General features: G+C 45.1%; 1 protein-coding gene across 2 annotated transcripts in view; it reads right to left on the bottom strand.

Moving 5' to 3' along the window:
* EYA2 (EYA transcriptional coactivator and phosphatase 2) overlaps positions 1-23,677 on the bottom strand; it is a 237,608-nt gene that overhangs the window by 149,702 nt on the left and 64,229 nt on the right. For both annotated transcript variants that reach the window (XM_012663704.1, XM_012663705.1), the window contains exon 2: positions 9,386-9,507. In XM_012663704.1, the coding sequence (XP_012519158.1) occupies positions 9,386-9,497 (112 nt within the window). In that variant the 5' untranslated portion in view covers positions 9,498-9,507. The remainder of the gene's footprint in view (positions 1-9,385; positions 9,508-23,677) is intronic.

The following is a 23,677-nucleotide window of genomic DNA, read 5'->3' as shown; positions in this document are numbered from 1 at the left end:
TCTCCCTTTCCCACCCCAGCCACCGCAGGAAGACTGTGCAAGTGAGAAACAGGCAGAGAAACAGGCATTTTTAAGTGCTGAGAGATTTTCCTTTTGCAGATTGTATGATTTTTTTTTTCTTTAAACACAGGCTTTTTATCTGTTTTCTATTGGTATCACATTTAATCTTTTCATCCCAGGACACTCGTGGGAATTGAGAAACTAGAAAATGAATGTGTTGAGCTGTATATGGAATGATCTGTTTTCTCCCTTTCTCCCTCTCTTCCTCCTTTCTTCCTCCCTTTCTACTGCCTTTCTCCGTGGTTGGGATGGTATAGACTTCATTGAGGATCCTGACATCCACGATAAGGCAGAGGTCTCTAGACTTCTTCCCTCCTTTGGGGGCCTAGGATGCGGCTGTGTCAAGGCTGGAGAAGATTCTCGGTGCTTTGGCACAGAGGTCGGGGGCAGGGACTGCCCAGGAGCAGAGAGCTTCTCTCTAGCCCTTGTGTTTCTGCTGGTGATCGAGGGCCATCAGTCCTCAGAGGTCATGTGGACCAGGAGGTCTGCCCTGCAGCTCTTGTAGCCAGACATCATCATGGTACCAGGAAGTGGGCTTGGCAAAGTGGTCGTTGTGGGCCATGCCAGCTCCAGTGACAGGTGGGAAAGTGGGCAGTCGTAGGAGACAACCTGGTCCTCAGTGCAGCCCAGAATGTCTTTTGATGACCCCCCAGCTGCCCGCATCACCACTTTCTTGATGCCATTGTACTTAACAGCTTTTTCTAGATGGCAAGTCAGAGCCTGGACAGATACCCTGAGGGTGGAGGCAGAGGGGGCTGGTGCCAGTGAACTTCTCGTTCAGTTCAGGAGTGCCCAGGCTAGAGTGCAGTGGCATCATCATAGCTCACAGCAACCTCAAGCTCCTGGGCTCAAGCGATCCTCCTGCCTCAGCCTCCAGAGTAGGGGGGACTACAGGCATGCGCCATCACACCCGGCTAATTTTTTTTATTTTTAGTAGAGATGGGTCTCCCTCTTGCTCAAGCTGGTGTCCAACTCCTGACCTCAAGTGATCCTCCCACCTTGGCCTCCCAGTGCTAGGATTACAGGCATGAGCCACTCTGCCCAGCCTCCATTTACTTTTGAATTAAAGACTCTAAGCCTCTCCTTCCTCCCCAGCTTCCTATGGGTGATGGGAGGATTCGCTAAGCATATGGTCACAGCCTCTGGGATGAGCTCATTCATTTATTCATTTATTGCCAACCACGTGCCAGGCATGCGCTCCAAACTGGGTTACAGTAGTGAGTAAACGCTGTCAGAGCGTCTGTCCTTATGGAGCCTCCTGTCTGGTGGGGGACATGGCTGGCAAATGATCGCACAAGTGAGTGTTTACCTACAGTCACCGTGAGCTGCGAAGGAAGCAAGCGGGCGGTGCAGACCAGCGCACCGGAACCTTAACGCGCACAGGACTCGCCTGGGCACCTTGCTAAGCTGCAGACTCTGATTCTGTTGGCCAAGGAAGTCCCCAGGTGATGCTGAAGCCACAGACCCACACGCCACACTCCGAGTAGCAGGAATTTAGACCGTGGGCTGATACAAAACTACAAATTACTAAAAATTATCATAGTTTTCTGTTCGTGAAAATAAGTCTCCATTCCAGAAGTCACAAACTCAAAAGCATACCGGGGCCAAGAAGGTATTAATGACATAGAACAAATGAGCAGAGCGTAAGACCCAGTTCTGACATGAGGAAACTAAAGCTGCAGGCTGTGCGTACGAGGGCACGCTCGTGTGTCATTTCGTCTGTGTGTGTGATTGTGGGGAGTACCTCACCCAAGGACACAAGCAGTTTTTCATTCATTCACGCAGTCAACAAATGTTTTTCACGCACCTACCCTGGGCCAATTCGAAAACCCAAAGCTCAGAATTTGTTAACTTGAAGTTCTTGCCAAAGAAAGCAGCTGGTCTTAAGGGGTCAGATCCACATTCAAATCTCGGCTCTACTGCAGTACGGCTGTGTGACCTCGTGCCCATCACTTCCTCCGAGCCTCGGTTTCCTTGTCTGCAAATTGGGGCAATATCTTGTACCTACAGATGAGGCAGGTACCTGACAAATGCTAACTGTTCAATGCACAGGAGCTACTAAAAGCTTTTTACTCTCCCGGGGGCTCTTGCTTAAGCCACTTAAATCTATGAGCCCAATTTGAATGTTCACACTTTTTTCACCTCTCACTGGGAGGATTAAAAAGCTAATGATTCTGAAAGCAGCAACTGCTGTTATGTGGCCTAATTGGACCCCCGGGGCCGGCTTCTAACTGGTCCCCGGCGAGATGAGACAATTTCTAGTGCCAGTCTTTGCTGAGAAAGGTGTATGTCTATAAACTGTATCAGGTCATCTCCCTGGTGCGGGGGACTGAAATCGCTCCCACACCAGGGACAGCGATGGCTGAAAAGGCACCGTCCTAGTTGTGTGCGCCCCGATTTCGACTCCCACTGAGTAGCTCCGTGACCGTGAACAAGTCCTTTGTCCCTCATGGGAGATGCTGCTGAGGACAGAAAGGAGTGAGGCAGCATGTCTCAGAGTGTGATGATTTTAGGGGATCCATAAATACACGCTCTTCTATGGAAATCATCACCAATTAATTTTCACGTGCACTAGAATCATAACTAGATCATTGAAGTCATAACTTTTCAGTTCTGGAACTGACTGAAGTCGTCCTTTTACAATGACCTTATTTCAAAGGAGTTGTTTTAAAGAAAAATTATTAATAGTAATCAAGTGGCAGTAGAGATGGCCTGGATATATGGCACAAAGTGGCTCAAGACGGGGCCGTTTGTGACATGCTGCCGTAGGTGGAAGCTCTTTACCTGTGGGGCATAGGATGGGATTAGTAACAGTCAGCACCCTTTTTTGTAACGAGGGGATTGGAAGTCTCCTTCATGCTGCAGCAGTACCCCACGAAGCGTGACTTCTGTTCTGTGCAGGTAGAGCTTGTTCTGGGTGCGAAGGCTGCTGGGGAAACCGGCCGAGGAGGCCTTCGAGGTGGGGCAGGGAAGCTGGCACGCGGCTCCCCTGGCTGGCACCTGGGCAAAGCTCTGGGCAGCTCAACCTGGCTTGGGTGAAATGAATCAAAACCTGCCAGCCCCAGGCTGGAACCGGTGAGACTGAAACTGAAAATTAGGCCTTGTCACACCCAGGGCAGAGGAGGTGCAGGAAGTGAGAGAAGCTGCCAGCCCAGTTTGTTCTGCGGGCGGTGGTTTCACCTCTCCTTGGAGACACTTAATAAGATTATAGCATCGGCTTTTGAAAAATGCATCTGCATTTTAAAAGAAAATTTTCCCTCTATTCAAGGTAACTTCTCTACCAACCCCTCTTCCAGAAGACAGGATACAATTCAAATCCAATTTTCCCATGAATAGTAATGAACGATAAATAATATTTCTCAAGTGGGTCCTATAAACAGGGTGCTGTGCTAAGGGCTGCATGAGTATTACCTCTTTCATTCCCCACAACAACCCATCAAGGAAGGTATCACTTTGCAGATGTGGAAAAGGAGGCAGGGGGAAGTTAAGGAAACTTTACTAAAGATTCAAAGTTAGTATCAACCTGAAGTTACCTGTGCTTCCTCAAGACCACTCTGTATTCATCCATCCATTGCTCCCCCCGACTCATAAATAATTTTTAAGGATGTACTATGAGCCAGGCATTGAGTTGTATGCTAAATAGGAACGGGAGTTTAAATACATACATACACACACACACACACACACACACACATGAGAGAGAGGAATGAAAAACTGTCTTTGTCCTGGAGGAACTCAGCATCTAGAACAATGGTTCTCAACCTTGGGTACACAACAGATTCTCTGGGGTCCTTTAAAAAAATTCAGATGCCTGGGCCACACCTCTGATCAATGAAATCAGACTCTCTGGGGTGGGATCCAGGCATTACTATGAACAACAAATACACAAAACACTTCCCAGGTGATTTCTATATGCAGCCAAATCTGAAAAATCAGTGCTGGAGCCTGGTTCTCAAAGTGTGGTCCCTGGACCAGCAGCATCATCCGCACCTGGGACTTGTGAGAAATGCAGATTCTCGGGCCCCTGTGTACACCTTTACAGAATCAGAAAGTCTGGGGCTGGGCCCCAGCAATCTCTGCGCCAGCAAGGCCTCCCAGGTGATTCTGATGCGCAGTAAAGTTTGAGAACCACCAAGCTGGCGCCTTGCTACTCAGAAAGGGGCTGGCGGACCAGCACACTGGCATTACCTGGGAGCTTGTTAGTAACGCAGATTCTCAGGCAGGATCAGAATCTGCAATGTAACAAGGTGTCCGGGTGATTCCTGTGCACACAGGGAGAGACACGTGGCTAAGCTCTCCTGAGAGCCTTCCAAGGGTCCAGCACTCAGCAAAGCCGTTAACATGCACGGCCATGAGAAATCCTTCCTAACCCCACACAGGCCTCTCTCTACCATGTTCCTGCTTTATTTCTTCACGGAAATTATCACTATCTGAAATTCCTTACTTTTTCTTAAAAAAAATTCAGCCCCTGTCTCCTGCATCAGAACATAAGCCCTGAAAGCGGGGAACTTGTCTGTCCCCTTCACCACTGTATTCCCAGCACCTACACCAGGAGCTGGCCCATGGCAGGTATTTGGGAACTATCTACTGAATCAATGTGTGCAGCAATGAACATAATCTTCATTATCTAGAAGAGGAGACTGAGGCTCAGAGAGGGGCAGGGATTCCCTAAGGTTCACACAGTGAGCAGGGGATGGCTGGGAAGCTCAAGTGGCCCGGATGACTCCAAACCCATAGGAAGTGACGTGCAGTGGCTGTGGGGAGATGCCAAAAGTGCCCCTGGGAGCAGAGTGACTGTCAGGATGCAAAGTCCCTGAAGGCTGGCAGAGGGTGGGCTCCATCCTCACACACAGGAGGCTCATCAAGCACGTTGTCCAATACACGATTGGACGAATGAACGAATGAAGGAGAAACTACGGAATCTCCCCGTGGAGGAAGGCTTCACAGCGGGTGGAAGCGAAGTGGAAAGAGTGGGAGTTTGGAAGGCAGGACAGAAGGCGAGGGCCTCCTAAGAGGCTGCCTTTCCACCTCTCGGTGTCTTCCTCGGAGAAACGGTGCACGTGTTCAGACAGCAGCTTACACGGTGATGCTCCTCCCAGCGTTGCTTTTAAGGGCACAAGGTAAAAAATAACAACAATAACCTGAGTGTTTATCTGCAGGGGAATGGCTCAACGAACTGGGGCACGGTCAGTCTTTGGCATACTATTTAGTTGAAACGACAAAGTAGATCATTCCATCTCTCTTGAGTGAACAAAGCAAACTGTGGTAAATACATATAGTACGAGAGCTTTTGTGTTTCAAACCTTTTCCCAGCAATACTGTAATTTCTGCAGTAAATGTACATTGATTAACATGTATACATAGACATACATGAATTATATAAATATTCATTGACACAGACACAATTGCACAGGAAAGGGCCTTAAACAGCACACGTAAGACTGATAACGGGGTACTCCTGGGGACGGGAGGGAAGGGCTGAGACTGGGTGGATGTGGTGGACGGGAATCTGGTCTAATATTTAAAATTTTTATAAAGATTGTGCATTTCTATATTACCTGGTGACTAGAAATTGATTTGTCTTTAAAAAACCCTCACAGATAATAAAGAAAGAGGAAGGGAAGGGCACTCGGGCAGGGGAACAGCGCGTACGAAGGCCGCGAGGTGTGACGCACGCAGCCTTACAGAGCGGCACCCACCCAGTCACTCAGTCCTGAGCCTTGCAGAGGTCTCTGTCTTCGCTCAGTCGACAAACCTTTCTTAAGGACCTACTACGTGTCACACCCTGTTCTTAGCAGTGGGGCTGCCTCGTGGACTCAAGCAGGCAAAGGCTGCCCTCAGGAACTTGCGTTCTGGTGGGCGAGACAGACGGACAACGAGGGAACCAGCACACAGCTTCTGAGAGAGCAGGAATCTGGGGAAAATAAAACAGGCCCCAGAACAGAGCGGCTGGGGTTCTGCAGGCTCCACCCTTAAAGCTGACCCAGAATCCAAGCCCTGCTCACCACCTCCAGCGTGGCTGCCTCAGTCCAAGCCACCAGCACCCCTACCTGGGTGACCGTCATACTCTCCTCACTGGGATCCTGGCCCCCACTCTGCTCCCACCCCCAGTCCGTTCTCATATGCAGCCTGAGGGATCCTGTCACTGTACAAATCAGATCGTCCCTCCTCTGCTCAAACCACCCCCTGGCTCCCTTCCCATACAAGGTAGAAGCCAAAGTCTTTCCAATGGCTCACAAAGCCCTGCAGGGTCTGACTCTGGTGGTTATCTCTCTGACCTGATCTGCCCCTATCTGCCCCTTTGCTCACTTGGCTCCAGCCACACACCAGCCTCCTTATAGTTCCTCAAGTGCTCTGAGTACACGGCTGCCCCAGGGCCTTTGCACTTGCTGCCTTCTCTGCTCATAAGGTTCTACACAGCACTCTCCCTGACCTCCTGTAGGTCTTTATTCAAGTGTTACCTTCCCAGTGACCTCTTTCCTAGACACCCTAACAATAACTGCACCCTCCACCCTTGCATTCCTCAGCCTCCTGCCCTGCTGTTTTCCCTCCATAGTGTGTATCACCATCCAACATGGTATGTTCTGCTAATTTATTGCTATTGTCAGCCTTCTGCCTGGCCAGCACCGTAATGTAGGCTCCGTGAGGGCAGAGTGCCCCGTGCTGTCTCCCTAGTACTTAGAACAATGCTGGACACATGGCTGAACAAACATTTGTTGAACAAATGAATGAATGAACAGTTACTTTCCCTGGGAAAGACCCCTCCGATGAGAATGGAAGGCGCACGGATGGTCCTGCAGAGCCTGGGGAAGACTGGTCCAGGTGGAGGAAACAGCAAGTGCAAAGGCCCTGAGGGCAGAATCTTTGCTTCCCAGTTAAAGCAGAAGAAAGAGGATGGGGCTGGGCCGGTGAGCAGAGGGGACAGGGGAGGAGAGGAGTGTGGAGGCTTCCAGGGACAGAGAGGTAGAGCCCGATAGCCAAGAGTAAGGAATTCAGATCTTATTCTATACATTTTAAAAACACCAAGTTCTCTATGTTTTAACTCATTTCATCCTCACTAACTTTATGAGGTCAGTGGAATAATTATTCCCATTTAACAGATGGGCAAATGAGCCCCAAAGAGGTCAGGCCTCTAGCCCAGGGACCTACAGCTGGTAAGAGGCAGAGGTGGGAACGCAGTAGGAGTCACTGGAGGGATTTGGGGGTCCACGTTTCCTCCAGAATCGCTGAGTGCAGGCCCTATGGCTCACGCCTCTCTGGGGCTCTCCTCTGAGCTGCACCCTTGAAGCCACTCAGTAAAGACTCTGCAATAGAAGGAATGGCTCAGGAGGAGGGGGAACAGCACCGTTTACTGATGTGGAGAATAGACTTTGCAGTCAGTCTACCTGGGTTCTAATGTTGGCGACCATTTGTCTGCAGCTTCTCAATCAAGCTACTTAACCTCTGTGCCCCAGTTTCCTCATTTGTAAAATGGGCTTAATAACAGCACCCACTCTTTAGAGCTGTGGGGATTAAATGAGTGCCCAGTGTTTGCTCTGGTGGTGATAGAGAAGGAGGAGGAGAATGAATCTAGGTTTATACTGCTTTGAACAGCGCCTGGCACAAATATGTGCTCACAAAATTAAGGACAAAAGGGAGTGGCAGGGACTCCCTTAAGGGACAGCGGCCTCTCGGCTCCCACCAGTGGCAGCCAGGCGGGCACGTGGGGCCAGTGTTGCTAAAGCATGCAGCATTCAAGAGAAACCAGAAATCCAGATTTTTATGTGAATACTCCCAATTTTTACAAGTTCACTTTTACTTAAAACATGGTGTAAACCAAGCAAAGGCACACTGAAGGGCCAGACTTGGTTGTGGGCTGCTAGTTTGCAAGTGTGGTTTTGAATTCACGGTGGTAATTCGATTCAGAGGAGAAAGACAATGGAATCACAGTTTAATCATTTACTATGCCCCACGGCGTGCCAGGCACTTTACATACCACTGCCTCGTTTAATTCTTGCAATCAGCACCCTAGGAAGTAAGTTATTACTATGTCCCCATTTGACAGGTGAGAAAATTGAGGCTCATGGATCCCAAAGGTGCTGTAAAATAATTTTTAAAATAATAATAAAAAACATTAAAAAAAAAAGAAAATTGAGGCTCAGAAAGGTTAAACAGTTTGCCCAAGACCGGTGGGCTGGGAAGCAGTGGGACTGGGATTCGGGCTTGGATACTCCTCACTCGGCACCCTTTCCTGTCACTTACCAGCTCTAAAATGAAGACAGTCTTGGGTTGACTTGTGCCCCTACTCAGAAAGGAAGAAAAAGATGACTTTTTTTCAAGAGGGCTCAGTAAATTTTCTCAAACTCTCGAAGAGCCCAGGGCAGTTTACACGGATGCTCCAAAGTGCCAGGAAGAATGAGGGTGTGTTCTCTACCACCCAGCTTTGGCGTGGGAACCCAGACCTCTTGGTGGCACTTTTGGTCGGGTCGTTCTAGCTCCCTAACCAGCACGCAAGTGAAATGTCATCGTATTGGTGACAGCAGTAATTACTCATGGAAAGCTGGATTTGCTTCAAAGCAAATTCCTTGTGATGTTCTGTTCCCACCAGACACGCGTCACTCTGGTTTTCCGCGACAGTTATGTAGCATTTGGGCGGCGTGAGCTGCACTTAAACACAGACAGTGAAGGAGAAACAACTAGGGTTCTCAGAACACCAGCAGCAAATCCCAAAGCCGGCCAAGTAAAGGGTTAAGCCCAATGGTTAAACATAATAGCTTAACTCAAACTCTACCAGGAAGGCTGACAGATCCCAAACAGAACAAACAATAGCTGGAATTGTTCTAGTGAAAACTAGTTCGGCTGCATCATTTGCCAATAATTTTTTAAACAGCTTTAACTCTCCTCTGCTTCCTTGACTCCAACTCGACCTGAAAGCAAAAGGCAGCCGAGTTCTTGTCCTAATGTCCAACCCCCGTAAACAAGACGCCTGCCTGGGTGAGGCGATGGCAGAGAAGAGTTGAGAGGACCGAGCTCAGAGCCGGAGACGGCGACACTGCGGAACACACCCAGGGCTGGGCCTGGGACGCATCCGAAAGTGACTTTCGTCTGTGGTGGTGTCAGCATTTCTTGGAACTGGAGACCAAGAAAGGAAGTTCAGAACACGAATGAGCACACATTGCCTCTAACGACAAGACAAAATAGTTAGCGACGTATACCAGCGTTTTGGTTCGGAGGCAATAACTTAATGTCCCAAGGACAGTACTTTGGAAAGGATGCGCGTCAGTCCCTTGTTCCATTCGCGGGGACCACCACACCTGTCTGCCAAAACTCGCGACAGGAGGCCTACCTTTTCTGCCACTCAGAGTCCACACGGCGGCGGAGTCGGCACAGTTAAACTCCAGTTTATCCAGACAATCGCTGTTTACAGTGAGGCTGGGTGAGATCACTAGTTCTAGCATTTCCTTGTACCTGCAAGAAAACAAAGGGAAATATAATTTATTCATTAATTATGCGTGCTTACTAATGATTCCTATTTCTTTCCCTAAGAGTATAAATATTAAAGCTGATTACCTAAACCCGGCCTTCTTATAAATTCTACATGATAAAAATTCACTAAACTTTTCATCGAAGGGAAATGAGGAATTAAAATGAAGTGCTTGCTCCCCCCTAGGGAATACACCCACTTGATTAAAACGTTCCCCTCCTGCGTGCTGTATTTTGCCATTAGAAAAATTATATTTTAGTCTCTTTTAAATGTCATCGGAATGAGCCAGCGCAAACGAGGGAGACTTCCCAGCAGAGGAAGGGAAAGGCAGGCAGAGAGAGGGCGTCTGGATTTGGATTCCCAAAAGCCAGAGGCTTGGGGAGGACTTGGAGCTGATTGTGGTTAAGAGAGAAAAACGGACACGGTGCTGTTTGCACAGACGGAGAAAGGCTCCAAAGACATCGGCGATATTAACAACTCTGTCTGGGTAGCACCACTCCATAGCCCATCAGTGTGGCCGGAACCAAGAGAGAAAGCACTGGCTCCGGGATTACTCACGATTTTGATAATACATTAATATTATGGTAGGCAGGCAGAATAGGAACAAGACTCCTTGGGCCTTTCTCATTTTTTATTGAAAACGTTTCCAACTCTTGCACCGTGTCGGTATTTATTCTTCCTAAGTTCCCACCCACTGTGTTTGAATGAGGTTTCTAGTTAATGCACACAACACCATCCATGGCGCAGCAATTTTCAAAGGTCTAAACTACAACCGATGACATTTAACCCTCAGTTGTCTTCAGAGAAAGGCTGAATGTATTGAGAGCACATCTTCATCACAAGTTCATTACCGGCAGCATCAGTTATTGTTCTGTTAATGAAAAGCAACGTACTGATCGATGCTGTAGTGATTTTAAACTCAGATTCCATGGCCAAAAAGGTTGTGAATTCGAATCCCAGTTTCTCTACTCACTACCTTGAATGAATCACCAAACTGCTCTAAGTCAAGAGTTTTCTCATCTGGAAAATGGGGATTATCAAAGTCCTCCCTGACAAGGTCATGGTGAAGATGAAAAGAGACGATACCTTTACAGAAAGGACTCAGTAGGCAGCGACCTAGATGCTCATTCTCTATCACAGGAGTAGACAGCTATCAGCAGTGTGTTCATATTATGGGATACCACACAGCAGTGTAAAAGACGACTAGTGCTCTACGTCGTGCAGTGGACAGAATGCCAAACAAAGTGTTGGGCACCCACGGTGTGATACCATTTCCACGAAGTTCAAAATACAGTCACTTCTCGACTCTGAGGGGGACTGTGTCCAGCACTTCCCACGGATACCAAAATTAGCAGATGCTCAAGTCTCTTATGTAAAATGGCAAAGTATTTGCATATAACCTACACACATCCTCCCATATACTTTAAATCATCTCTAGATGACTTATAATACCTAATACAATGTACGTGCTACGTAAATAGTTGTTATATTGTACTCTTTTAAAACTTGTATTATTTTTATTGTTGTATTATTTTTTATTGTTTTTTCCCCGAATATTTTTGATCCAAGGTTGGTTGAATCTGCAGATACGGAACCCGCAGATACGAAGGGCCGGCTCTACTGTTGAGGGATACGGACACACGCTATAAAAAGACAACAGTATGTATAGGAATGATCAACACCAATTTCAAGAGAATGACTGACTTTTGGAGTAATAGGGGATGTAAGTTGGGAAGTGGTACCTGGGGGATTCCACTGTGTTTGTTTTGGTTAGGGGTTGACACCAACTATGGCCCACAGGTCAAATCCAGGCTGTGACTGTTTTTGTGTGACCCATGAGTCAGGAATGGCTTTCATGTTTTAAATGGTTGAAAAAAAATCAAAAGAAGGACACTATTTCAGGACATGTGAAAATGATGTGAAATTTACATCTCAGTGTCTGTAAGTAAAGTTTTATCGGAACATGGCCCTGCTCATCGGTGGACTATCTCATCCACGGTTACTTTTACGCTATAACTGCTAAGTGGAGTATTTTTGACAGAGACCATATGTGGCCCTAAAAGCCAAAGATATTTAATATCTGGCAGAAAAAGTTTGCTGACCTCTGTTTTAGTCCCCACTCCATGGGGTTAAAAATATTTGAAGTTGTTGCCAATATTTTAAAATGAAGCAATTTCACATAAAAATCTAGATTTTCAGCTTTTCTTGAAAACGGAAGAATATTGCCACCTTCCTGCATGGTGACAATCAGCTGCAGCTGCATAGTGGCTGCTCAGTTGAGCCAAGGCGTATGGGCTCCAGTTTTCCACAGTCCCCACCGCTCCCTACTCTCTTGCACTTGACCCTCTTTTTCCAATTTGTATTTCCTCCTGGTCCATATGGGCATTTGCATTCAATGTATTATCAGAAAAGCCTGCTGAGGAAAGAGACGGCAGTGCGACACTTCTGGCCTCAGTCACCTAGCTTACTTATTTACCGAGTGTTGCTGTCATCCTTAAGGACTCTTAGCATATCCGAACAGCACTTGATGATGTTAAACACGGTGGGAATGCGTGTGTGTGTTTTAACTCTCGGACAGAGTATTGCTGCTAAAGCTTTCAGTGTATTCACCTTAGACTCTAGTCTTGCCTAAGATCCTTGAAGACCAAGCCAATGGAGAAATCACCTCTATTTAGCCCACAGCACCTGACGCAGAATCTTCTTCATTCTGTCATCCAAATAACATCTGTTGGATGATAGGAGGAAGGAAGGGACAGAGGGAGAGAGGAACAGGGCAGGAAGAAATCTATATTTCAGTGATTAGCTTCTTCTGAAAAGATTTTTAAAAATTCCCATTTATCTTCATTTTTCCACCGCACCCCAATGACTCTAATGTATTAAATATGTAATTATGTTTTCTTGTAAGTGATGTCCTTTTATTTTATGTGTCTTAATTTAATGAGTAGTGTGCACAAGATCTCATTGTTTATTAGGCTTTTTATTTTCAGTCTGCACTGTGATTTTAAAATGTGTATGTATCTATCTCATTGGATGGATATCTAACTATAGCTATAATTCCATATCGTGCACCTTACTCTATTGCATTTATGCATTGCCCCAGTGGTGAACATCCAGCTAATCTTCATCTCTCACCTTACAAACAATGCTGCAATGAACATCTTCATTTATCTTCATTAAAAAAATATACAGTATATCTCTATGTATGTATATACACATTCTTAAAATGTATTAAGTATTTATACTCAAGGAGGAGGATTTCTGTGTCATGGGGTATATGTGAACAGGGATTGACCAAGTAGTAGCAGACTGTTCTTCACAATTCCTGTGCTACTCTACATTCCTACTGGAAACACATAGGTTCTAGTTTCATAATTTCCTGCTAACACTTGGCATTGCACAGCTTTCTAATTTTTGCCAAACTGATGTGTAGAAAGCAATATCTTATAGCTGTTTTAATTTGTATTTCTAGGATTACTAGCAAGTTTGAGCATATTTCACATAACTGTGGGCCATCTGCATATCTGTGAGCTGTCTGTTCATATCCTTTATCCTTGACCATTTTTCTACCAGGTTTTCTACTTTTTTAAAATTTTTTTCTCATTGATTTGCTGGAGTGCCTTGTAGAGTCTAGGTATTAGTTCATTGTTGGTTTTAGATGCTGTAAATTTCTTTTCTTAATCTTTCATTTGACTGTTTATTTCTGGTGCCTTTTGTAGAATTAAAAAAACTTTATATATTTGCCTAATAATTTCTTTTTTTTTTAGGTACAAAAATTCTTTCTCTATTTCTAGGATTTAAAATTTGTCTACATGTCAAACTATTCACTTAGAATTTTATCTTTCATCTTTAAGTCTTTAATTCATCTGATGTCTGCCTTTTTGAATGGTTTAAACTTGCATTTTCCTTCAACATTGAAGAAAATGAAAATAAGCCATTTTTCCTAATATGTATTACCCGTCCAACTGAATTCGCTTCTCAACTATGATGGGATAGTTTGCATTTTTAGTTCAATCTCACTATCATGATCAAAAATAAAAGCTATAAAATACTGTTTTAAGGCATCAGAAGGCAAACCAAGCAGGGTCTGAGGGACCAAGATCCCAGAGATGAAAAATAGACTGAGCTAAGTTTGACCTCTACCAATTTTCCCCACAAGACATTTGCCAATTTATAAGCAAAGGAGAAAAAAGCAACAGCTTAGCATTTTCCAGTCTCTTTGGGCTGGGGAGACAAAAACAAGAGTGTAGGGTTACTAAGGCAGGTAGGACACAAGGAACAAAGATCCTAGAAATGTAAGAACCACAGAGACGCGAGTCTGATATTGTTGACAGTTATTAATTTTGAGGCATTTGCTAATACCTAAGCTGGGTGGAGTGAGAGGCAGGGAAGCCAAGCAAAAAGAGGCAGTTAAGAAGGCAAGAAACTAAGCAGAGCTTTAGGCAATCTCCCAATATTAGGGAGGCAAAATTGGAGTCATGACCCATCAAGGATGAGGAGCCTGTTAACACCCCGAGCTTTTAACTGAGACCCCTGAAAGGTTGCTCCTTTGAAGTAAAAGCAAACCAAACAGGCCAGGTGCAGTGGCTCACACCTGTAATCCCAGCACTTTGGGAGGCCAGGGTGGGAGGATCACTTGAGACTGGAATTTTGAGACCAGCCTGAGCAACATAGCAAGATCTTGTCTCTACCAAAAAAAAAAAAAAAAAAAAAGATAATAATAATTAGCCAGGCATGGGGGTGTACACCTGTAATCCCAGCTACTCAGGAGGCTAAGACAAGAAGATTGCTTGAGCCCAGGAGCTTGAGGCTGCAGTGAGCTGTGATCATGCCATCACACTCCAGCCTGGGTGACAGAGTGAGACCCTATCTCTTAAAAAAATAAAACAAAACAAAAACAAAGATGCTGCCTTGAATCATCTTAATCTCATAGTGGATCAAAGTGATTTGCCTCTACCATCATCACCTTCCAGAAGAGAAAAGTAATTTTTCTTTTGGGGAAGATGTTATCCTCCAGAGTCTCCACAATTTTTCATACAGAATAAAAAATTACCAGGCATGCAAAGAGACAAGACCAAATAATCAAACACCAAGACAAAAAATAAACCCACATGAGATTCAGATATTGGAATCAGCAAACATGGACTCCCCAAGGACTGTGGTAATATAAAAAAATAGATTTAAGAAGAATGCTACTAGAAAACTAGAATCTTAAAAAAAATGGAAATTAAAGAACTGAAAAATAAAATGGTTAAAAATCAGAATTCAATAGACCAGTTGAACTACAAACTGGACATAGCAGAAGGATTAGTGAACTGGAAGGTAGGTCAGTAGACAAATCTCAGGAAGAAGATAAGAAAAATGGTTTTAAAAAAACAAAAAAGAACCATGAGACATGGTAAAGGCCTAACATACATGCAATGGGAGCCTACAGAAGGGAAGGAGAGAAAGAACAAATCAGAAACAATATTTAAAGAGAAACTGACAGAAGACTTTCCAAGATGGATAAAAGACATCATGACATGCAATCAAGAAGTTCTGTGAACCCCGTCTCTACTAAAAATAGAAAAAATTAGCCAGGCGTGGTGGTACATGCCTGTAGTCTCAGCTACTTGGGAGGCTGGGGCAGGAGGATCACCTGAGTCCAGGAGTTCGAGGTGTGATGAAACCACTATACTCTAGCCAGGGTGACACAGTGAGACTCTGTTTCAAAAAAAAAAAAAAAAGAAGTTCTACAAATTCCAAGGAGGATAAATACAGAGAAGAGCACTCCTGGGTATGTCACAGTCAAACTGCACATGTGTAAGAATATATTAATATTAAAAGCAGCAAGAGGGAATAAGAGATACATTATCTTTAAAGAAGAAATAATAAGACTGATAAGTGGCTTTTCAGCAAAAATGATGGAAACCAGAAAACAATGGAATTTCATGTAGCAGTGTAGAATTCTATGTCAGCAAAAAAAAAATCCTTCAAAAATGAAAACAAAATAAAAATGAAACAAACCAAAATTAAGATTTTTTTTGCCATCAGTAGACCTGCATTATGAAAGAATGCTCTGGAAGCACGAAAATTCAGCAGGGATGAAGATCAACATAGAATGGTAAATGTGAGTAGGAGGAAGATAAATGCAGTTAACATGTTCTAAGGCCCTTGCATTTTCTTGGAAATAGTAAAAGTACTAATTTATAGTAAACTTTAAGATATATCAAGGATTTATGCTATGATATTTAGAGTAACTACTTAAAGAATAACAATAAATGTAAACATTTGACATACATTTATATTATTAATACATTACAATTATTATAGTAAATGTAAACAGATTAAATTCACCAGTTAAAAGGCAAAGATTATCAGACTGGCTTAAAACAACTAACTACATACTTGTTACAAGAGACCCCTTTTAAATACAGAGACATACAAAGATTCAAAGCCAAACACTGGACAAATCCATATGATAAAATGCAAAACAAAAGAAAGCTGGCGTAACTCCAAATAGACTTTAAATAAAAGCCATTACTAGAGATTTAGAGGAACAGATAGTAATGATAAAAGAATGAATCTACCAAGATAACTAAAAAGTTTGTCTTTTCTAAAATTAACTTGCATAATACTGACTCCAAAAAGGAATAAAGGTAGTTGACTGAGTCTAGGTCTCTGTTAGGCAATGCAATATCTAAAATTCAGACATACCTATGGCAATTCAAACACATCGTTGTCTGGAAGCAAATGAATAAATAGCACTAGCAAAGCTAAAGCAATCAAAATATCCGTTTTCACAAAGTAAACAGGACCCTGACTTAAGAACCTGGCAATTGGTCTTTCCTGCTGTCAGCTACGGCTACAGGTACCGCTGACTCGCAGAAGCAACTACCACAAAGTATAAGAATGTGAACAAACAGCTCAAGCCAGAGTTCATAAAACCCTTCCAAAAATTCTAATCATATCTCTCATTTCCAAGCACCTATTACATGCCAGGCAATCTTCTTGATCACTTTCACATTATTTCCTTTAATTCTCTCAACCCCCCTGGAAGATATAACTATCTATCCTATATTTCCCAACAGGCAAACTGAACACAGATTTAGGTTTGAGCAAAGCACAGGCACCAAGAAAATGTGAATTGTTCCTGCTGGGTGAGGAAATGTGAATTGTTCCTGTTCTACCACGAGGATCTAAAAAGCTTTTCAAATTTCAACATGCCCCGTCAATGGATGAACGGATAAAGACAATGTGGCATATATACACAATGAAATATTACTCAGCCATAAAAAGAATGAAACCCTATCATTTGCAGCAGCATGGATGGAACTGGAGTCGTTAAGGGAAATGAGCCAAGCACAGAAAGACAAATATCTCATTTTCTCACTCATATGGAGAGGCCAAAAAAAGTGGATTTCGTGAAGATACAGAGTAAACTCGTGGTTACTAGAGGTTGGGAAAGGCGGGGGGAGGGTGGGATGAAGAGAGATTGATCAATGGGTACAAATATACAGTTAGATAGAATAACATCGAATAATATCTAGTGTTCAATAGATCAGTAAGGTGACTGTGGTTAACAATAGTCTGTTGTGCATCCAAAATAGCTAGGAGGGAATAACTCAGATGATTCCTACCATAAAGAAAAGATAAATATTTAAGGTTACCCTGATTTAATCTTTACACATTATATGAATGCATCAAATTATCACATGCACCCTAAAAATAAGTACATCGACTATGTATCAATAAAAATAAAAATAAAGAAAATTATTCAAAAAACAGTCTCAGCACACAGTGAGTTTTGTGTTTTGTGGGTCATACTGTTTTATTATTGAGTTACAGGGGACAACAGGAGAGGGAAGCTGAACTCCTTGGTGTTTGAGGCCTCTAAAGGTCTCAACCTGGCCGCAATTACAGTGCTCATTCTACAGATAATAGAAATAAAAATGGCTCACACTTACTGAGCATTTACTCTGGGGACAGGAGCTCTTTACATGCATCGGCTCGTTTCATCCTATGAAGTAGGTAGAGATGAGGAGACTGAGGTTCAGAGAGTGACCTGGCTAGTTAGTGGTGGAGCCAGGATTCGCATCCAGGTGGTCTTGCTCCAGGGTCTGTGCTCTTAACCATAGCTTGCAAGTAGCGCTGGGTCACCCAGGGCCCATCCAGCTCTGAACTACTGAACTACCCAGTCAGAACATCAGATCTGTCATCTGCTACAGGGGTTCAAATCCCAGCTATGTCTCTTATCAGTTGTTATGACTTTGGGCAAGTTATTTATTGAGCCTTAGCTCTATGAGGATGGAGAAAATAACAGCACCCTCCCAACCAGGTTACCCTGAAAATTAAGTCAGAGAAGGCACGAGCAAAGTGGGTGCTCAACAGAGGGTAGCCACTGACATTATTTGTGTTCACACAAAGGCATGAAACACACAATTAGTTTCATTCCAGGTAGACACTGGAAACTGTCAAGAGGATCACCCCAAAACCACTGGTTCCTATTGTGGTTTGAGGGGTGGAGTTGGGTTCTCCTGGAACCTGGGGGCAAGGCTTCCCTCACACTCCCCCCACCTCCCTTCCTCACAATTACCTGAAATAGGAGACCAGCTTATTCTCTTTGCAGGGGAGGGAAGAGAGAAATCAGACAGGCTTAACAGAATCTGGGGGAGGAGAAAGACTGAACTTTGTTTTCACGAAGGCAGGGAAAGGACGCAAAGGCATGGAATTCGTTTACAAAAATAAAAAAAAATTTCTTTTTTATGTTGCATTGTTGCGAAACCCTGACACCCCGCCCGGGAAGAAAGAGGCATTCAGAGCTCCCGCTCTCTGGCCTTCTTGGCCTCCTGCTGCCGGCGGCTCAGGCCATTTGTTACCCTTGTCACCACTCCTGTCCCCGGGGACTGCGCAGCACTCAGGGAGCATGGGTTGCAGAGAAGCCTGAGAGATGACAGCTGGGGGGTGGGGGCGGGGGCGGCTTCAAAGGCTGCAAGGATCAAAAGCAGATGGAGGGTCCCAGGTGGTGGGCCGCTCACCTTTCTGCACCCCCCTGAGTGCACTGACTACCTTGGCTGAGGATAGTGGCTCTGTCTGCTAGAGGCAGAGGACAGATGGCCAGTCGGCCAAGGGGCACTTTAGAGGAGGCCGCTCCCAGCATCCTTCAAGGGCTTGGAAATTGAAGCCTGCTGACAGCAATCACAGGCTTCTGGACAGACAGCAGCTGCGGCCCAAACCTGGACATCTCTGGCCGCCTCTGCCACCTCCATTTGATTTGGATTCAAAATACATCTGTGAATTGCAGGCCAGCTGGCTTGGCCCCAGCGTCCCCCATTTCGGGGGGGGAGCAGTGGCTCACACCAAAAGTTGAGGATTGTCCTCACTCCTCCCTCTCCTTCAACTCTCACATCCAATCCAGCACCAGGTCTTGTCAAGGTCACCTCCATGGCCATCACCCAGGTCCAAGCCACCAGCCTCTCTGCCCTGGAAGACTACCACAGCCTCATGCCCATCTCCCTGGGGCCACTCTGGCCTCCCTCCATTTGCTCTCTGCATAGCAGGTGACAGCACCTGCCCATCTCACCTCATCCTCGCTTATAACCTCCGATTGCGTCCTTCTTAGGGTGAAGCGAAGACTTCTGAACACAGCCTTGACCCAGCTTCTCCTCGACAATGTCTTATTCCAGCCCACTGGCTTTCCTCTCACTCCACGTTGCCTTTGCACATGCTGTTCCCTCTGCCTGGAGCTCCACCCGCCCTGCTCACCCTTCAGAGGCCTCAGCTCCGGCATGGTCTCCCCAGGCCTCCCCGGGCGGGCCATTCCCTTGCAGCAGCTGCCACAGGCCCGTGTCCCTCTTTCACACACCAGGCACTGTAACCGTTTTCCCTGGTATTTGTGAGTTCTCTAATTTCCATCTGTCTCCCCCACCAGACTGTAAGCTCCCAGTAGCAGGAACTGTGTCTATTTTTTCCACCCTTATAGTCCCAAAATCTCCAACAGAACCTAGCTCTTGATAGCTGTTTAATAAATATTTGTGGTATAATGAATGAATGTACTGTATGGATAAATGTACTCATTCAACCAATATTTATGAAGTGCCTGCTACATGTGCCAAACACCGCGCCGATTACTGCCATTGTCACCACCCCGGACACTGCACTCATTTACATCACCTGCCCATCCCTCTAGCCATCGAGTTTGAGACCCCTGATTACTCTTCTTTCTGGAGTCAGCCCTGTATATAGGACACTCTCAGAACCATATGCACATTGGACGCTACTGTCTCCCAGGCCATCCCAGAAGGGAGAAGTGCTCCAAAAGTGCCTAAGTGACACAGATGTCTCCTTAATCACGGTCATGATACTATCAAGCTCTGCCTGGTCCTGCTTTGCGCTAAGAATGCAGGAGGAGAAAGGAGAAGTTTCTACCACCGCAACATGGAGAAGAAAGTCGTGGCTTCAGAAGGAGCATTGTGGGAGCAGGGGGGTTCCTAGCATTTTTGCCTGGTGGCTCTTTCGGCAACAATGTCCTTTCTTGCTTTTGGGGCACTGCCTCTCCCCCATTGTCAGGTCATGTGGCTTGGGTGGGGCTGACCCTAATGACAGGCTGTGAGCCTGGCAATTAGCATCTCCCATCCCTCTGTCTCCAGTGATTGGCTCCAGGGCGGTGGTCACGTGAGTCAACTGGGGCCAATGAGAGGCCTGGATGAACTGCTGGGAAGAGATGCTGTCTCTCCCATGGGGCACGAGCCTTGGACCATATGTACCCGGAGCTGCTGGCAGCTACCTTGCCATGCAGGTCCGCAGACTGTCTCTGTGTCCTGATACATGCATGTCACATCCTAGGTGTTCAGTGTGAAAGTCTGAGGAGAAATCAACTGTAGAGGAAGCCAGCGAAATTCAGGGGCTGCTGTCCCCATGCAGCGTATGGGGAAAAACCCCACAGGATGCAAGAGTGTGGTCACAAATCCCTCCTCCTCCTGTTCTCACTGCCATCCTCCCCCGCCCTGGCTCCCTTTAAAATGGGGACTGGGCCATGGAATAGAACTTGTGGGGCAGGGCTGGGATGCACAGGGAACTGTCTCCCCAGATAAATAAGGCACTTTGAGTTTCCTCTCCGAAGGCTATGAAGAAGGCAGACAGAGCAGAGGCACAGTTGACACTAAATTCATTTACTGATTCATTCACTGAGTCAGGCTGCCAGTCATTCAGGATCACTGATTCTGTTTTCAGAGCACACCAAAAAGCAAAGATGCTACTCAGTCACTAATTTATTTCATCTTTCTTCCTCCCCAAACCCCAGAGGCCTTCTAAGAGCCAGGGACTGTTCCAGGCCCTGGGGACACAGTGTCGAATCAGACAGACGAGTTCCTGCTCTCACAAATTCGACATTCCAGAATGGAATTTGCTATCCAGGCTTAGTTGGAATTCCTCCATGGATGACCCCAATAGCTGGGGTATAGAGAGCACAGTCAGCCTCAGCCTGTGCCTCCTCCTGCTCTGATAAGAACTGTATTACCCTTTCTTTATTAAAATAAAATTGTGATCACCCAAATAATAGCTCAAAACATTTGTAAATAAATTTTAAGATTTCAGATAAGATTAAAGTCACATTTGGCCACCACCTCCCACCATATGTATCCACAATCACCATGATGAACAGCTCTGCAGACCTTTTTTCTTTCATAAATGCACATCCTCACGCATATTCATAAAAATATACAGTATTATTTTTATAAATGTGTTTTTTCAATGCTATCGATCTGTACATTTTGTTCTAGTACTTTTTTCATGCTAATAATAAAATATCTTTAGTGTTGATTCCATGTCATGACACAGAGATCTAGCTTATTCTTTTTAATTGCTGCATAGTATTCTCAGATCTGTCTATACCACAGTTCATCTGGCCAGTTCCCAGGTTTCCCAAATTTTTGTTATTATTCTGTAACTAAAATTCCACAATAGCTGGGACAGGCCTTCTTGGGTGCATAGGCATGCAGTTCTCTAGAAGTGATACCCCAAAGTAAAATAGCTGGGCCCCCCCAGTTTAAAATTGTAAAATCCATTTGCATATTGTCCCTCAGAGCAGCTGATCCAATTTATATTCCCAATGGCCATGCCCCATTTCTTCACCCCTTGTGCTATTTCTGCTGTCTGGTCTGAAAGCTTTTTATCCAAAAGGAAGACATAAATAATTGCTTTCATACACTTCTGCAGGAGCCTACGCAGAGCACCATCTCTCAGCCCAGCAGATTAAGTTCTGGGGAGTCTGACATCAGAAGAAAACGAGCCTGGGTCTTGAAGCTCAGTCCCAGACTTAGCTCTCTCACTGGGGCTTGGTAAATTCTCAGTCATACGACGCTGGCACGAAATAAAAACGGCTGATAAGAGAGCTTTGACTATGCTTCCCTCATCGTTGCTACATTGAAGACTAGGGCCTGTCATTTGGCTAATCCAGTTTTTGCTGTCCATGGGATTTTTAAAAACTTTTTGAGATCATTGTAGATTCACGAGAAGTTGCAAAATATAGTACAGATAGGTCCTGAGTCCCCTTTACCCAAGTTCCCCCTGTGATTACATCTTGCGTAACTGCAGTACAATATCAAAACCAGGAAATCAGCAGCGGTGCGGTGTGCGTGTAGCTCTGTGCCATTTTATCTCGCGTGTGGATTTGTGTAGCCACAGCTGTAATCAAGATAGAGGATGATTTCATCACCACAAAGATTTTCCTTGTGCTACCCCTTTATAGGCACACCCGCCCTCGTGCCCCAACCCAACACTCCCTACCCCTGGCAACTACTAATCTGTTCTCCATCTCTGAAATGTCGTTTTGAGAATGTTATATAAACGAAATCACACAGCATGTGACTTCTTGAGATGGGTTTTTTTTTAAACACATGATGCAAGTTCAGATGGCTGCGTTTTACGACGCGTGTTCCAATATTCTCTAGGCCCACATAGAGGCAACCTCCAAAAAGGCACCCAGTGTGCAGTGACAGACTGAGACAGGACCACACACGTTCTGCTGGATTTCTGGTTGGGTTCAGCAGGGCCCTGGAGCAAAATGCAGAACTTTATAGAATATTTCTCATGCAGAGCTATTAAAAAAAAACCCAAACCAAACCAACATATCAACCCACAACCACTCAAACAAGGCACAGAGCAAAACACCAAGGACTCTTACTGTAAGGGAAGGCTTGCCCTTGCCAAGGACGGCTGGAGAACATCAAGTGCTTGGAGGCCACTGGGGAGTCCTGGTACCCCACTAAGAGGCAGGCAGGGAAGTAGGAGGAAGGGCACAGAATGCTCTGGCTGCAAAGGCATTTTGCTTTGAGTTCAAAGTCACAGCCCCTACTCTAAGTAGAAACCTCCACTGCTCCTCTTCCTTTTGTTCACCCCAACCATAGGTCATCACAGTGATCTGGACCCATGTGAAACCCATTTAAACCGTGGCCAGATTGTTCTGAGTCTACAGAGCAAGGGCATTTGAATTTGGGGAAAGAGGAGCCGGTGGGAGAGAAATATTGCAGAAAGGATAAGAGAAACCGAATATTAGAAACAAAATTTTAGAATGTCTTCACTCGGCACAAATCCTTATTTTTGTCCTCATGAAAAACTGACCACCATGAAAGTGAAAATCATCACAGTTCATATGTATTAAGTGCTGTCCACGAGCCAGGCACTGTTTTAAGTGCTGCTTTTCATAGCTGAGCCTCCTTCATCTTCCCAATTACCCCTATGAGGTTGGTAGAATTTTTATCTCATTTTATAGATAAGGAAAGCAAAAACAGAAGTTTAAGGCACTTTCCTAGAATCAGCTGTAAGCAGCAGAGATGGCTTTAGAGCCAGGCCTTGGCTCTGATGCCCATGCCTTGATCGTTCTACCCTCCTGCCATCTGCCACTGACAGCAGCAGATGTCTTCAAATTAATCTTTTTTAATGACTGATCTCCCCTAATTACATCATTACCCTGAAATTGAATGAGCCAAGCAGTGATTCATGAGTTTTTAAATGTTTTTATTCTTGTTTTGAGGTTGGTTCAACTTTATGCAATTTCATGCAGTGAGGTTACCCGCTCCCTCCAACCACCTTTTTTGGTAAGATGGTTTCATGGTGAGGGCTAGACGTTTTTTTTTTTTTTTTTTTTTTTTTTTGAGACAGAGTCTCACTCTGTTGCCC

The sequence above is a fragment of the Propithecus coquereli genome, unplaced genomic scaffold (assembly GCF_000956105.1).
Source record: "Propithecus coquereli isolate 6110/MARCELLA unplaced genomic scaffold, Pcoq_1.0 Scaffold825, whole genome shotgun sequence".
Taxonomy (NCBI): Eukaryota; Metazoa; Chordata; class Mammalia; order Primates; family Indriidae; genus Propithecus; species Propithecus coquereli.
Note: the sequence above shows the minus strand (reverse complement) of the source record. Positions and strands in the feature narration are given on the sequence as shown.